Here is a 17,699-nt window from a genome sequence, read left to right as displayed (position 1 = left end):
TGCGATATTTAAATGATCTTCCAGTACAGATTGCACATTTTAGAGGGCATGCCAAGATTAGTAGGAGGCTGTGGAGCTTTGTATTTCTTAGAAAAACTTATCTTTGAAAACCTTGTGCAGCAACCAGGTCCCCGTTAAATGTAATTCTAGTGCCAATTATAGATATTTAAAATTATACAAGCACTGGCTATAATAAAGAGAGCCACAATGTCCTTCTACTGTCACAACCTCAGGAAGACACAAGTGAGGCTGTAACCAACATTGAAAAGATGTACGTAAGGGTGCGATCTAAAAGGGATAAGCAGGAAGTAGCTAACATGTATGTCCCAGTTGTGGACTCCAGTCCCTCAAATGGTCCTCCAGAGAGGTGGTCACGGACCGAGTATGCACTGATGTCAGCAAGGTGGAAAAAGTGGAGTTCGATACATCTCAAAATAATGTGTTTGGAACATTTCTGTTTCTGGATGTTATTTCATTTTACTGCTGAAGGATGGAAATATGGAAACTTAATACAATCAAGCATTCAGAAATTAGGTTCTCTGTACAAAGGCATATAGAAATGAACCAGTATCATTACACGAGCACACTGCAATAAAAGACAAAACTAATAAGCGGCAGGCCATTTGTTTCATAGAGTTTGAAGTGTCTTTATGAAACAGTGCAGAAGCTAGCAATAAATAACTTAATTTGTTTCTAGATGCGTAAGCATAATGGCAGAGGGACAGATCTAGTCCTACATCCTCCTAATTTTATTTGGTATAAAACTTTTTTTCTGACTCGTAATATACATAAGTCACCGTAGGAAGTGCATTATTCCATATAATATCCTTTATATAATGATAGCATATTCTACAGCACTGTCCCACTAGATAACATTTTCTTCAGAAACAGCATCCTAGCGAAGCTTAAAAGCCACTATACCTGTGACAGAAACATGTACCAGAGTTCATTTAGTAAGGCGCTAATTCACCAACCAGGGGGTAAATGTACAGCCCCAAGTTTTCCGGCAGGTCTGAAAAGTGGAGATGTTGCCTATAGCAACCAATCAGATTCTAGCTGTCATTTTGTAGAATGTACTAAATAAATTATAGCTAGAATCGGATTGGTTTTTCAAAGCTGCCGGAAAACTCTCTGTTTGATACATTTACCCCCAGATGTCTTTAGACTGTGGGAGGCAACCCACACAGATGGCCGCAAAGCACCATGTCCCTACAGCCAGAGGATTGATGCACCAGCACGGACTGGAACGTTGATTCTGAAGCTTGCGTCCCACCTTTGACACCCAGGGTAGATTGTTCAAAGAAGTGAAGGGAAAATTACATGCGCAGTAATGGATCAACTATTAAATAGTATTTCAGGTTTGGTTGGCCTGAAAAGGGATATCGTATACGGGAAGAAAAGATTGTTCTGAAAAATAACCTTTTGAAACAATTTGTATTTCATGAACATATAATTAAGATACACATTAAATATTTATTTTAAATCCTTGCACGGGGAAGGTATTTTGATATCCAAGACATCATACCCTCTCGTGTTTAATACCGTGTGCTTTACCCATACATTTTAACACTAATGCAATGCATGCAAGTGGGATAAAGACCAGAAGCCATTGTCCTTTTCAAGCGCAAAATTAGTTTCATTATCCACAACAAACAATCCATAGCCCTTAATTGTCTGTACTTCAACCATTTGTCCCTTTTTGCACTCAATACTTTCTCCCAATTATTGAAGTCTACAAGGACTGGATACCCTACCCTGGGTTTTAATATCCAATCATTCCCTAACCACCTCCAGCTGACCGCTGGTTCCCTCCTTTTTTAATTAGCAGTATTAATTCTCCCTGCAAATTAATGTCATACCCATTCTCTTCAGTGTAAAAGCACAGCTACTATTACAAACCTTTTGGCTTTCAGAGGTTGTGACAGGATGGCCCACTTACGCCACCCTGTCTGTTGCTGCTGGGAACTGGCTGGGCTTACTTTGCCACCGTTCCCTTTTCGTTATCCCAAACGCCCTTTTGCCGCAGTAGGAGGGGCTTACAAATGCTGCCACCACTGGACTCCTTACCTGCATCCAGTACCGGGTTTCTTCTGGGTAACTGACGCTGCGAGTGTACACTGTTACTGGTGTACCTGGGCTGCTACTCCTGACCTCTTACTATGGATCAGGGTTGCTGTGGATGGATCCCCCTGGCCTCTCTCACTGTCCAGGACTTCAGGGTAGCACGCAGAGCGGTGGTACCGGAAAAGCTTGGTCCAAACCTCAGAAACAGCCAAGAACGGATTAGATTTTGGGTCTAATCTGTAGGTCACAGGATTTTCAGCATGGAAGATATGTTCAAGCAAGATTTCCCTTACCAAAATATACACAATATGAAAAATAAGTGCATTTACAATCATAAATAGGCGCCCTGCGTTATTTCCTTTAAATAAATTTATACCAGAAGTTATTTATAAGTGATCCAGTCACAGAGGTCTTACTAACACAGAATCACCCTAATAATAAGTATGTCTCAGACATGCCCATGATCATGTAATACTTAGAAGAGCTCCGAAACAAATTAATCACAGTCTAGTAAATCTGGAATCCCACAGAAAATCCCCTTTATATTATCCCACTTTACTGCTCAGTTGGTGCATAGGTGCAAATTGGAGATATAGAATATAATGCATCTAACATGACCATCTGAAAAGGGAGATTTTTAGGTGAAGTCCAAGTTTGTTGGTCACTTCCCACGTAGAATGTTTGGTTTCCAGCAATCACTTGCCATCTAAAACCACCACAGACTACCTCACCTCTTCCCATCACCTATAATAACCCACTTAACCTTCTCCCTGTATTTTTTTTTTTTTTTTTATAAATCATTAACTTAGATGGCAGAGTGAGCTGTGCCCTGGCTCGGCTCTTTGCCCAAGCTCCTACTTTACCTTATTCTCACAAATATAAAGCACTGCAAGTTTCTGAAAAATAAGACGTTTCTTAACAACATCACAGCAGCGCTAAGGATCGACTTCATACCGAAAACAAGGCTGTTTTAGAATGTAACGTAGAAACATAGATTTGGACGGCAGATAAGAACCGCTTGTCCCATCTACTCTGCCCATTTTTTATTAACCTATTGTAACCTCAAACCCCATTTGGTCCTTTAATTTTTGTAAGGATATCCTTATGTCTACCTGCAGCATGTTTAAATTATACAGCACTCCCATCTCTGTTCAGCTGCCCACAGAGCCCAGTCGTCATTGCTGTTGCCACCTCTGTGGTTGCTGGACCATCTGCACCCAATTGTCAGCATCCTGAACCTAATATAAAGGTAATGTGTTAGGAACTCCTTCAGTCAGCACGACAAAACCCGGAGTCTGCTCCGAAGTCTGGTGTTCGCTGGAGCCCCCAGTGGTGGGGACAGACTTGGCTGCAGACGAACGGAGGGTCGTGTAATGTGCACTGACTGGGGAGAACCCAGGGGTAGCGTGAAGTAGTACACAGCAGCGTGAGATCCAAGCAAAGGTCAAGGGCCGGCAGCAGACAGCGATACCAAATAGAAGGCCGAGGTCGGGGGTCACAGGCAATACAGCAAGGTTTAAAAACAAGCCAGGGGTCATACACGGGAAGTCCAAACAAGAATACAGCACTGAAGCAAAGAACACGGAACAGGAGCCTAGCTACACTGGGAGCTATAACTGGCAATGTGGCTCTGTCCTCACTGCCTTAAGTAGTGAGAGGAACCAATAGGAGCAGAGTGCCAGCGAGACTCCTCCTCCTACATAATCAGAGTGTGTAAAACATAATATAAAGTATTCCGCCGTCCAAGAACCTTTAAGCTGAAACTGCAGGAGTTTACCATCTCCCAATAAACATCCCAGTATAAAAACCCCACAGGATAGACAACATAGTGGTTCCTTACTGCGTGCATGCGCACGGCTGTAGAACAGCTGGCCGGGCGCTGCGGCAGTCAAACAGCGCGCCCCGATTGTTGCCCAGGCAACCGGAACGTAGAGGGCGGAAGTGACGTCCCGGTCGTCATGGAGACGGCCGGGACGTCTGAAGAAACCGGGGAGCCGCGTCTCGTGACAATGTAGATAATTGGAGCACTTCCGCTAAATACAATCTTTCATATACCATACAAAACAGAAAAAAATAGATAAAATTAACAGTGCATACACTTAGATAAAAAAATCAAATATAGTCAGATTAAATAAATCTTGTTTGATTTCTTAGTCATTCATTCCACTGCCAATAATGTCCTTTAGATATAGAGAAGTTCCAAAAAACCACAGTTACAGCTCATCAAACAGTGTACTTGTAATTCAGCTATATTCTACCGCCTGTTAGAGGGGGTGATTTGATGTAACTTTCTGGTATTTTCGTTTATGTACGGAATTCCTTACTCAACGTCTAAGTCAGGAAAGCTTCTAGTGCATCTAGCGTTCCATCTAGAATTTCTATTGGTGGATCCCAGCTCTCAATATGTGATGAAGATATGTGTGATTCAAGAAAAAGCCGTAAAAGATGTAGCAATTCCCATTACTGCTAGTCCAAGATGTGTCAGCTTATTGGAGCAGTCAAGGAAGGATGTAAACACTGGGATTCATCTTCTGCTACTGTTATAATAAAAGTTGAACCACTGATTACGGATTTCTCCTAAGATTCGCATTTGAAAATAGACACTTTTGCATGACTATAAGAAACGCGTGTCAATCATGACCGGGTATCTTTCAAAGTATGGGGTGTCTAAATTAACTTACACTGTTAATCACCCTCTTCTACACACCATGCACTCCACTGGCCTTTGTGACAGCTCTTTCCTGGTTCACTTCCTACCTATCAAACTGCCTCTTTCGCGTTTCTACCTCTGGCAAATCCTTCCCTCCTCTACCACTATCTGTTGGGGTCCCACAAGGCTGTGTTCTTGAGCGTTTACTTAGTTCCCTAAGTGTACAGTGAAACCGTTCTCTTATTCGGTCTCCAGTACCACCTCTACGCTGATGACAGCCAAATCTATATTCCCATCACAGACTTCTCCCCTATCTCATAACCTCTCTTTCTGCTATCTCCATATTGATGTCCCAACCCTACTTAAAGCTCAACATGACCAAAATAGAGCTCATTATCTTCCATCCTGCCAGAGTCACCACCTGCCCTCAAATCTCCCTCACTTGTGGTGTCAATAACACCACAATTTCCTTAGTCTCCCAAGCCCGTTGTGTTAGTGTCACACTTGAGTCCGCCCTCTGCTTTGTTCTTCACATCCAGACTCTCACTCGGTCCTGTCAACTCCACCCTAAAAACATTGCCAATATACGCCCTTTTCATACTCAACATGGTACCAAAACTCTTAACTATTCTTTCGTCATCTTCCGTCTTCACGGTTGCAACTTCCTGCTACCTGGCATTCCCAACACCCATATATCCACACCTCAATCCATCCTAAATGCTGCTGCAAGACTGATCTTACTCTCTCACTGCTCCACCACACAAATCCCTACACTAGCTCCATGTGTCCTCCAGAATCAAATTACTCACCCTTACCTATAAATACCTCCACACCACCACTTCATACATCTCAAACCTTAGTTCTAAGAGGGAGGGAGGGTATTTTGATATCTCTGTTTTGTCTCTTCTCTGGTAATCACCTCTCAGTTCCGCCTACAAGACTTCTCCTGTGCTGCTCCCCACCTATGGAATTCCCTACCACATCCAATCAAGCTTTCCCACAGCCTTCAAAACTATAGACGCTCTGTGAAAAAGCATCTTTTTTTAGAGCTTACCTTATCCCCAATGATACGTCACTCCTCTTGGTTCAGCTGTGACCTCTTCCACTTAGAATGTAAGCTCTCAAATGAGCATGGTCCTCCATACCCTTTATTTTCATGTCTGCATTTATATTGTCTACCTTTTATGTCCCGTTTTATGTACCTCCTATTTTCCCTACTATAGGGTGCTGTGGAGCACTTTGGCGTCTTACAAATCTATGATAATAACATAGTACCCCACAGCCTTCTTGAAGTTTTAGACATTATAAAAAAAACAAAAAAAAAACCTTGGAGTAAACCTACAAACCTAGACTGGGGTGGGACCATTATTAGGGTTATTGTTGTGCTCAACCTGAGGATGGTATGAACACAGTACATTCTAGTCTTGGCCTACTGTTGAATAAAGCTGGGTACACACTACAGAAATTTCGACCAACTTTTTATGCGGAGCAATTTTACATGCGACCGATGGTCCGATCGCTTGGTCCATGGACTGCATACACACTAGCCTTGTTTAGGACGATAAAGGGAAGAGCGGATGTCCCTTTAGCGACTTTTTACAGCCATGTTGTCGTGAGCAATGACTGTAATTTCGTACTCACTGTTGTGGATCGGTCGGAAGTTTATACACATTACACAGCGGAAACGAGATTGGAATGAAAATATTAAACGGTACGACCAACCAAATGAGGCGATAATCGTCCATTTGGGCAGACTTTCGACCATCGTGTCACGGCACACACTGACCCGACTTTTGAACGAGCGGTCGTATGTTCGCTGTTTGAGCCGATTATTGGACGAAAACAGTGTAGTGTGTACCCAGCTTTACCCTTGAGAAGTGTGTTTTGTTATCTGTCTCGATTTCTTGTTGAAGCCAAGTCATGGTCAGCTTCTATATTACATTCATGGCTGATGCCTGAAGAGGTGAATATGTTATACCACAAGAATGTATCTACCCTTGTACAGCAGTATTAGACTCTGATCAAGAAGTCACCACTATAATGGGAAAGCTTGAAGTTCATGTTTAAGGCCCTGACATATGGTAGGTGTTATTTAACCATCAGGGATCGTGTTGAAAGTACACTGGTGCTCATTCCATGTCAAAGTAAACTGGCCTTGTAAAGGTAGGGTCAAAAGCAGTAATGGGCAACATGATTCACTTCAGAAGTGCAACATTAACCGAAGGTGACCAGTCAAAGAATTCGATTTTTAGCCTTATTCTCTGCTTTATGACCTGCCGTGATACACCCGCAGCCCTAACTCTTATTCAATTAGCTAGAGTCATGGGCAAAGCTCATTAGTACATAAAGCAGATAATAAGCCAGAGACGAGGCTAATGGAGGAAGGAGCTTGGGCACCGCAGGTGAAGGCTTGGTAGGGTGTCTGTTGCCCATCACCGGTATATAGTGAATGAAACAGATCACTATATACTCTCTACAATGGGCACTATATCTGGGAAAGGTGCTGTCATGGGTGCCTGCTTGTTTAGGTCCTTGTAGTCCACTATTCTATGCCATGAGCCATCCGGCTTTTTAACTGGGAGCAGGTGTGATAACCTTGTTCTCAGCAGCTCTTATATGGTGTCCCCATCTTGCCAGGATTCTATATTGTTTTAAAAACACAAGTTCACTAAATGATGGGATATGTATATTGTGCAAACCCAGTTCCCAACACTCAGGGAAGTCTCCATATTCAATTACTTGTCCTCTCTCTCTTACTACATCAGTGAGAGTCGTCAGTCCAGACATAATCTACCTCCAGCACGAGGTCAACTTGGGGGCTTCCCGCTGCCTATCCATTTACAAAATGTTCCAAGTCATCGCCAATTACATTTAGTTGCTTTGTATAAAATTATATATATATATATATACACACACACACACACACACACACAAGATAACGCGTGCATGATACTCATGCATTCTAGTCAAATCAAGCTACTTAAGGTCTTAAAAAGGTTCTTGTCATCCATTTGGGCCTAGCCCAGGCCTCCTCAGGGGAAGAGCGTTACTTCCCGACGCAAGCACCCTTTTTAATGTGTGTTCATGAGGTAGAATTACCTCACAAAAATGAGTTTGAGCCCTCAACTCGTAAATTTAGCCTTTACTACCCCTCCCACGGGGGGAAGGAGGGATGATGGAAGTTAACTGACTTCACTATTCTAATTTTTTTGTCAAATAATGTTAGTATATCAAATTTCAGGTCAATTGAATGAGCCCTTTCTGAGAAAAGTTTTTTCCACACACACACACTAACACACGCCGCTAGGCTTTTACTTTTATATATTAGATAATGCTAAGAATTTAGTAGGTCAGTGTATAACTCCGCCCAGCAGGTGGCGCTGCAGCTTGTTGTTTTTTTTCACACACAGACTAACACACGCCGCTAGGCTTATATATATTAGATATATATATATTATTAAATGAGTTTTGCACACAATCACTTTTGGTATACAACCTCCAGTGACATTAATAAGCATCATGCACTTGTTTCCATAAAGCTATGATGCTTTGTGGTTTATGCACAGGAAGTTTAACCCCTGCGATCACAGAAACCCTGCAATATACCTCTAGCCTAACAGTATGCAATCTGCACGGTGCACAATAAGGCCTATAACGAAGAGTTTAAGACAACACCCCTTTATAGATAAATCAGTCAACCAACAATAAGGTCAAGAAAAACCAGTCATCCATAAGTTTGCAAAAGTTTTATAATATAAAATGATTTGAAAAATAAAACTTTGAGCAATACGAATTAGATTTTCTTTTGCAAAGACAAACTGTACAAAACAAACAGAATATATAAAATATGTACCAAAAACATCATAGTTTTGCTTGTTATTTCACAAGTAATATATTAAAGCAACATTCCCTTTCTAGGTCCAGTTACAGCCCATTGTGTGCTGCCTCTTACATTAGCTTGGACTCCTAGCGGTCTTCAGCTTTTCTACCAAACAGGGGTCACACAGCAGTAAGAGGACAACCCCAAAAGGAAGTTTGCATGCGTAAGTAAATATGAAATTAGTGGCTTAACGTACTTGTTAATAAATAAATATATTTTTTATGTCATTGTACTTCTTTCGTATTTAAAACAGAATGACTAGTGCACTTCAGTATGTCACATAAATTATATTTTCTATAGATCAGAGTTTTAAACAACTCTGAAGCAATAGCCGGCCATCAGTATATACACACACATATTAACAATCAATGCAGCCACAAAATAAGCAGTGCCTTTAAATCATGTCTTACAAGACACATCTAGAAGGTGAGCGTTTAAATGCCCCAGTAATTTCCAGTTATCAGTTCTAATCTCAAAGCGAGCGACGTCCTTATAAATGCAGGCATACATTAATATATGAAAGTGGGGGGGTAGAAGTATACCAATTTTGTATTCGTGATCATGATAAGAGACAACATATTTGGAGAAATGAGAGAGCACAATGCTACGGAGACATGATTTTGACATCTTGTAGCAGAATATGCTTTCTGTAGGCCGACTCCGGTCATCGGGCGTCAAGGCATCCCAGAGCTGGCCAAACAAGTGACAACGGGCATCTAGTGGGCAAGGAGCTGGCAATGGGAGTGGGACAAAAAGTTCTGGGAACGTTACAGGCAGTGGATCAAGCCTTGTGTGATAAGTTAGTCCATCCTGAGTACTATATGTGGCATTCACAAACAAGACAGATGGATAGGGATCCTTGGGGACCAAGTTAATAGTGACTGCAGGTGGTTTTCGGTCAATGTACAGGCACGGAACATTAATGTCCCCTATTGGTTCATAAGAACCATCTGTCAGGTAAAACTGAAGTACAATACAGCACAGTTTGTGGAACTTTTCTTCGATGTCTTCTTTGAAAGTCAAGTGGTACTTTAAGGCAAGCAAGGAAGTACGGTGGTCAGCGAGTTGTTGGTAATATTCTTGAAGAGGGTATTCAGCCAATGTACTTTCGTCTGTAGATTCTTTTGCACTACACGGGAAGATACTTGCGTCATCGAGAACTGGGCATAACTGGAGAATGTCTTTCCCTGTGTTGTGAATGGTCAGTAAGGTAGAGAAATTCTCGCTTTCGGTCATAATCGAAGACAAGGATCTGGCTTTAGTTTGACCACCTGTGGGAGACATGTTCAGAATTTTCCAAAGCTTCTCACTTGACACATTGGTAAGGAGAATGTAATACAAACGCGAACGATCTTTGATATCAATGTCTTCAAAGTGATGCATCAGATACTGTAACAGATTGGCCAAATCCATAAATACGACATCAAGACGTTCATGCTGGAGGACATGCTTGCACACGGACAAGAGAGCGTTCCCTAATCCCCAGTCTCCTTTTTGGCACAGATCAGAATGAAACACCACACGCCTTAAGAACACAACTGTACTCGTCTGGGGAATGGTTTTCTCCTGGGCAACTCTTGAAAGAACCTTGAGATGCCACCGAAGGTCCTTCATGCCCGACCTATCCATAGGAATATCGACTATCTGTCTTTGTAAAGCCTTTGACAAAGAGATCGGCCAAGCCTGAAATTCCAGTAGATTCTGTATCTGATTAATTAGGTTAATAAAATAAAGGGCCAAACAACTATTGCTCTTATACAAGTCTAAAAGGCTCTCGGTTAGATTCTCCATGTGATGCTCACAAAAATGAAAGTATTGGACAAACAGATATACAGCACGGAAGAAGGTGGCTGTAAGCTCTCTGTCTGCATTTTTGTCTACCATGATATAAAGAGACATTAGATGTTCAAACAAGTATCCTATACCCCTCTCAGCATGAAATCCCTCATTTTCCAGATAAACCATGCTTAGCAAGTTCTGCCTGCAGAGCATGGTGCTGCAATCGTTGAAAATGTTGGGGAACAAAGTGGATGTCATTTGGACCGTAAGTAGAACAGGCAGGTTTTCACCAGGGTTCGAATTGAGAGGTCTGTTCTCTGGAAAATGTAACAGACAGTCCAAATAGAAGAGTTTCATTGGCGTACCGAGAAGTGGGTGCTGCGTCATCCCTACGAGTCTTTGAAGAAGGAAGTGTTCATCCTCGGCCGTGAACAGACTGTCTGTAAACACGGCCTTCATTTGAAGAATACTGTGAAAACATGATATATCCTTTGTGCCAAACAAGCGTACGAGCTGGGATTTAAAAACCACGGGCGATATGGTGCGGACCAAGGCCACAATCTGTATTATTTGCCAAAACAGGGTGTTTTGGCACACAGCTGTAAGGAGATACGAGTCCTCTAATATTAAAGCCAGGATAGACTTCAATTCTTTTGTCTCATTGCTGGATGGTAGCAGGAAAAGTTGGTCTCCTGAAGCAGGTTGTAATTCCCTCAGATCTTTTGTAGCATTCCATACAAAGCTGCCATTGCTCATCAGCATTTGCTTGAGGGTGCCCCGAGATGGTCCCTCGTTCTGTGCCAAAAGCTGAATTGCGTTCTTTAGCGTTATGCTGTACAGTAATATGTAGGATTGATGTGCACCGGTCAGCTCTTGTTGTTGCATAGAGTATAACTGTTCCAGTCTCTGGGATAGGAGTCCAGGATAGCAATTTTCCAGCTCTCGCAGACATTCGCAAGCTGTCACACGTAAGGGCCTGTTGGCTGCCCCTTGCTTCTTGTCATTAATGTCAGATATGATGTGCATTAGCAGGGAAGCAAACTCTTGTGCTGGTTTGCAATTCCAATCGAAGTTATCAGTTGTAATCAAAACAGTTTCAACCGCTAGCAGCAGGTGGCATCTGAAAGTTATACTTTTGACCGAATTGGACATCTGTTGTAAAATATTCATAAGAATCTCTGCGGTAACCTCCCCTGCTGTCATGTCCGGGCATAGGAGTGTAGGAAACTCTATGAGGATATTCAGCATTAAAATCTAAAAAAAAACCAAACAAGACAAAAACAAAAAACAGTCACTAATACAAAAAAGCATATTGACATATTTTAAAAGGAAAAAAAGGACTTAAAATACAAGTTATACAAGTTTAAGATGCAAATAATTACAAAAAAACAAAACCCAAACACAACATAATTGACTGTGACAGGTGGCAACTGACTTGTCAAGCTTCAGGGATTCCTAGAGCTATTCTTTGAAATCTTGTGTCTGATGGCCTCTCCTACAATGGGTGCAGCCAGACACCGACACCAAAGTCAGTGAGTACAGATAGGCTGAGAGGGGGGCTTGAGAGAGAACCCTAAGGGGCAAATTCCATTCAGCGCCATGTCCGTCTGCATACATAGCAGACTATTACGGTAAGGAATCTCCGCTAATGTTTCTGTGCACCTCTGTATGGTGCAAGGAAATATTAGTAAATGCGTACCGTGGCATACTTGTTAAAATGCCCATGGGGACAGAAATTGTGTTATTAATATGATCATTTGATCACAATTTGAAAAAAAACCCCAAAAACTGTGTTTACCTCTGGTGAACACACCCCCATTTAAAGAATGTACAAGGGCTTAGTAAAAAGCATTGTACAGGCGGCGCCTACTTGCATTGCCCCCTGAACACCAGCAATAAAACTGTCGGCAGTCAAACTGACAGCATTCTGTGTGTCCCGGGATATGAATCAGTCTAAATTGTTAAAGGTCACTTTTTCCAGCAGTCGTGAATATGAGGAAGTCGGCAATGACACCATCGTCATCATCATGTCGGGATAAGCGATGTTGGTGATTTCTAACTCGTTATTTAGTACCCAACCCACAAATGCCATGAGTTAGGAGATAAATGGACATTGCACTGCAAAAACTAACCTATTGCATCCACTATCAAGTGTTTTGCAAACATTCTTCCAGGTCCACGGTAATTTAAGCCACAGGCTCAGGAGTGGTTACACCAGGGGTGGGCAAACCTGTCCTCAAGGGCCATATCCAGTTCATGTTTTTAGGATTTCTTTAATCATGTACAGCTGAGTTAATCTATTTGGCTGGGTCAGTAATTATCCCACCTGTTTCTACAGACAGAAATCCTAAAAACATGAACTGGATATGGCCCTTGAGGACAGGTTTGCCCACCCCTGGGTTACACTGTGGTCGATACCAGCTGAGAAATCAGCATAGCAGAAGCTATTTACATGATAAGTGTATGGAAAGTACGTTATCTAGACAGGATCACTGATGTATATATGCATGTTTTAATTAACATATGTATATAATTAAATTGTAAATAATCCTCAGAGTATACTTGCCATGCAGTTTTGTAATCTGTATAGTAAAAGCCTATTCCAATGTAGAGTTAGTAACGCACATACCAACCTTGAGACAATCAGCTCAAAAAGTCCTATCCTCCCTAAATCAGTTACTTAGAAGGCTACATATAATAATTACATTATTTTTACCCATTTGTATGGTCTACTTTGTGCACGCAAGGGCCAGCCTAGTAGTTTCCTCTGTTAGATACAATCTTTAGTGAGTGTATCTAATGCTACCTGCAGGTGACGATTCTCTTTCACCGAATAGAAACAAGTATGCAGTGATCTGCATACATAACATGTTTCTACTGCCAAGTCATCTGCCTCATGCAGCAGATATAGACGAGGTGGCCGTTTGGTTAAAAAGGAAATCTTTACATTAGCGGTGCACATATTTTGCTAGAAAGCATATCAAACCAATGGTAAAGATTAGGCAGGTTATAGACCTTGTATTTACAAAATACTCTTTGGGACATATTCAATTAGGTCCGCCGTAATCGCGGTAACACGTGGACTGCACATTACCGAAGGTAATACAGTACCACAATAACGCGGATTTCCTTTGCAGCCCTATAGGGTTCAAAGGAAAATCAGCCTTATTGCGGTGCCGTGGATTACCTTCGTGCCCGGGTCCGGCGCATTACCGCGATCCCAGGACCTAATTGAATATGCCCCTTTATGTCTACTTACGTTAGAAAGAGTAAAATAATTCTAGAAAGATGAACATGCCCTTTATATTAGCTGCTACTGTGGGCTATCATGTGAACTGAATATTCTCTGACTTAATACTATACCAAAACATGTTCCGATATGAGAAATACATAAATACTATACTTTAGGGAAATGGACTGAGGGGGAGAACTAGGTTTGTTGGGGTGTTGTTGAAGCAGGGATTGGAGCAGATGAACTATAGGACTCCTGTCGCAGTACTGATCTTGATACAAGTTGAAATATTCAAAGTCAGAGTGCTGGCAACTTCCTACATGATGATGCCACTTAAAGGTTCTCAGGAGCCCACTGAGCATGCTCTTGCCAGTACATGGGAGGTTCATGAATATTATACCTGCCCAGAAGTTGCATTAGAAGAATTTAGGAGAGTATGAACATAGAGCAATGTTATTTATGTATAGTACAGCATGGGACAAATCCCAGTTGTCAGTGTAACCAGAAAAGTGACTTTTTCTTGTGCTTTAGGCCTGCTTGTCCCCCCAGATGTATAGTCCCCTGCAATTTGTAGTCCCTCACTAAGGGACACATTTAATAACAGCCGCATAAAATGAAAAATAGTTTTCAATCCTTATCGCATTGATAAGGATTCAACTATTTCTCATATTTATTACAAAATCTCCACAGGAGCAGCAGTCACGAAAAACTGCTGTTCCTGTGAAGTTAAAAACGTACCTTTTCACTGCCTCTTCATTCCCGAAGCTGCTGTGCGATCCATAGAAGTCTTGTGCGCATGCTTCGTCTGAAAACTGCTCTGCACTTCATTATTGCAGAGAGCGGAGTGTGACAGGGAGGGGTCATGTGATGCCTCCACACAGGCGCTGTGTGACTGGGAGGGGTCATGTGATCCCTCCACACAGGCGCTGTGTGACAGGGAGGGGTCATGTGATCCCTCCACACAGGCGCTGTGTGACAGGGAGGGGTCATGTGATGCCTCCACACAGGCGCTGTGTGACAGGGAGGGGTCATGTGATCCCTCCACACAGGCGCTGTGTGACAGGGAGGGGTCATGTGATCCCTCCACACAGGCGCTGTGTGACAGGGAGGGGTCATGTGATCCCTCCACACAGGCGCTGTGTGACAGGGAGGGGTCATGTGATCCCTCCACACAGGCGCTGTGTGACAGGGAGGGGTCATGTGATCCCTCCACACAGGCGCTGTGTGACAGGGAGGGGTCATGTGATCCCTCCACACAGGCGCTGTGTGACAGGGAGGGGTCATGTGATCCCTCCACACAGGCGCTGTGTGACAGGGAGGGGTCATGTGATCCCTCCACACAGGCGCTGTGTGACAGGGAGGGGTCATGTGATGCCTCCACACAGGCGCTGTGCAACAGGGAGGGGTCATGTGATCCCTCCACACAGGCGCTGTAACGCTTTGCTCTTCTGAGCAGAGCTGAACAGTGCTGAAATATAGCAGAAACGGTAATGTATGGCAGCCTGAGCTGGTGTACATTACCATATGTGTAAAAGCATTTCCATTCATTGTTAAATTGCGGTACATAGCAGTCCCCATAGACATATATGGGGACTGCAATGCACTGTTGATAGATGAGGCAAATACTTCAATTGACGTCTATTCCCAGAAAGCAGCAGTTTTCGGGGAAGTGACATGAAAGTTAGGTTTAATAAATAGGCCCCTAATAAATAATATCTTTGTGGTATGACTATATGTGTAAATTATGATTCTTGTGCGGTTGGCTATCAGTGTTCATGTCATCAAGATGTTGAAGCATTTAGAAAGTGTTGAAAAAGCTAAATTAATTTATTCTTCCGATATGCAATGCATGAATCTTAGTTCTAGGGCAGAATAAGACTGACTACACATTTAACCTACAAAGATTATAAACATGTAAACCCACCCCCCTAACAGACGTCACTAATCATATCATATACTTTGAAGTAATACAATACAAATGTAAAGAAATCAATTATAAATGGCAAGTCTTTAGTTAGTTTACTTAGGGCATGGAAACATTGAAACAGGGGACTTGACAGGTCTTTGTGAAAATACCAACATTACTCTCACCCAATTCCCATTTTACTTGTCATGACATCGGTTTTGTTCAATAGATTAAATCGCCCGACTAACATTTTGCAGATACTGTAAAAATCCCATACCTTTGTTTGCTCATTCAAGCTTTCACTTTTAAGATCTTTTAATAGCTCATCCAGAAAATTTTCCACTGTTGTGTTGGATAAATAGGATTTAGGATTGGAACAAAAGGATGAAACAGTCTTGGTCCAACTGATATTGTTCCGTACTGCCATGTTGCTGCAGAAGTAACCTGAACAGAAATCCAGGGGTGGGACCTGAAATCAATGTCAAACATATGTAACATCATCATCATTTATTTATATAGCGCCAACATATTCCGTAGCGCTTTACATTTGGGGACAACACAAAACAACAAATTGAATTATTAATATAGAGAACGGTTTAAATAAATATTTCATATAATTAAATGCAAAAACTAAGGACTGGCATTACTGTGTTTCACAGGCACCCATTACGAATTAACTAGTAACATCATAAATATATGGGGCCTCAATGAGATCACTAGATCCTAGTAAATCCATAAGTAAATACTTGGTTCAGCTGAAATATTGACTGACTCTACTGTGTGTAGCAATAGTGGCTGTTAAATATTAAACATCACAAATAATTAGTAAGGTGTTGGGTTGCCAATCACACTTCAATGTAGGGGTAGGCTGGGGGGGCATGTCAGTCCCACTGTGGGCTACTTTGGGCTGGGCCACCTGCATTTCTCCCTTTAAAATGATCTTAATAGGCTGTTGAGTCGAGTCCTGGCCCCCGGGCTGAAATTTTCCAGCCCTCCTCTGCTTCAATGCCTAAAGGTACACAATACATGGTTTTCATCCAATAACCGGCTCAATCAGCCGACATACGACCGTTCGTTCAAAAGTCGGGTCAGTGTGTGCAGTGACACGAAGGCTGAAAGTCTGCCAAAATGGACGATCGTCGCACCGTTTAATATTTTCGTTCCAATCTAGTTACCGCTGTACAGTGTGTATAAACTCCCGACCGATCCACAACAGTGAGTACGAAATTGCAATCATTGCTCACAACAACATGCCTGTAAAAAGTCGCTAAAGGGAAGTCCGCTCTTCCCTTTATCTTCTAAAACAAGGCTAGTGTGTATGCAGTCCATGGACCGAGCGAGCGGACCATCGATCGCATGTAAAATCGATCGGCATAAAAAGTTGGTGGAAAATTCTGTAGTGTGTACCTAGCTTAAGTAGTTCTGTAAACCAAATATCTATGTCTTGGATGTGGACGAGCTCAACTTAGACTTTTCTTTTGCACAATATTTACCAACACTCCTGTTGAGCTTTTCTATTCCACCTCCCTGGAACAAGTGTTGAAATGCTGATGTCATAGGTATGCAAGAACATAGTTACCACATACACACTGTACAACCAGAAATGTTGCAGCGGAAAAATCAGTGGTCATCTGCTCACAGCTAGAGGAAGCAGCCATTACCCTGTAGGTAATTGTCCTCCTATGGCATTTGCAACATTTGTGTAAATCTGCATCTTAATTAAAATATGCCTGTATAAAATATGCCTGTATATGTGGTCTGTTCACAGGTCTCATTTAGGACTATTTTAAAATACATTTAAATGTGTTCTGTTTGTACAACCAAAAACACTTTTGCAAAAGTACATGTGTCTGGAAGTACTGTGCTTATATACACAGAGTACAACAGTCTGCACAGGATAACACCCTCCATATAAACATTACCTTGTGTGTCTATGCTTACAGGTGAGACCACTCTCTGGGGCCACTCAATGTACTATCAGTCCCGGGCTGCACATTGCTCACTCCCTCTGGTACTAGAAATCAGGCGACAGCATGAAACTAATAAAACAGGAAGCTCTATACAGCTGTCCGGAAATGACGCATTACTGACAGCCATCTTTGATATGGGCAACGCGTTTACTATTTCCTTTTAGCCAAAAAATGTACATAATTCCAATAAAAGCCAAAGAAAAGGACACTTTTCCTTT

General features: G+C 42.1%; 1 protein-coding gene across 1 annotated transcript; it reads right to left on the bottom strand.

Annotated features, from left to right (window-relative positions):
- Positions 1 to 8,499: 8,499 nt before the first annotated feature.
- AP5B1 (adaptor related protein complex 5 subunit beta 1) lies at positions 8,500 to 17,549 on the bottom strand. Its single transcript, XM_075191049.1, has 3 exons — positions 17,434 to 17,549; positions 15,789 to 15,980; positions 8,500 to 11,627 (listed from the first exon to the last, which is right to left on the bottom strand). Exons 2-3 carry the CDS (start codon positions 15,936 to 15,938, stop codon positions 8,994 to 8,996), a joined length of 2,784 nt encoding a protein of 927 aa, XP_075047150.1. The 5' UTR covers positions 15,939 to 15,980; positions 17,434 to 17,549; the 3' UTR covers positions 8,500 to 8,993.
- Positions 17,550 to 17,699: the final 150 nt, after the last annotated feature.

Source organism: Mixophyes fleayi, chromosome 11, assembly GCF_038048845.1.
Source record: "Mixophyes fleayi isolate aMixFle1 chromosome 11, aMixFle1.hap1, whole genome shotgun sequence".
NCBI classification, from domain to species: domain Eukaryota; kingdom Metazoa; phylum Chordata; class Amphibia; order Anura; family Limnodynastidae; genus Mixophyes; species Mixophyes fleayi.
Note: the sequence above shows the minus strand (reverse complement) of the source record. Positions and strands in the feature narration are given on the sequence as shown.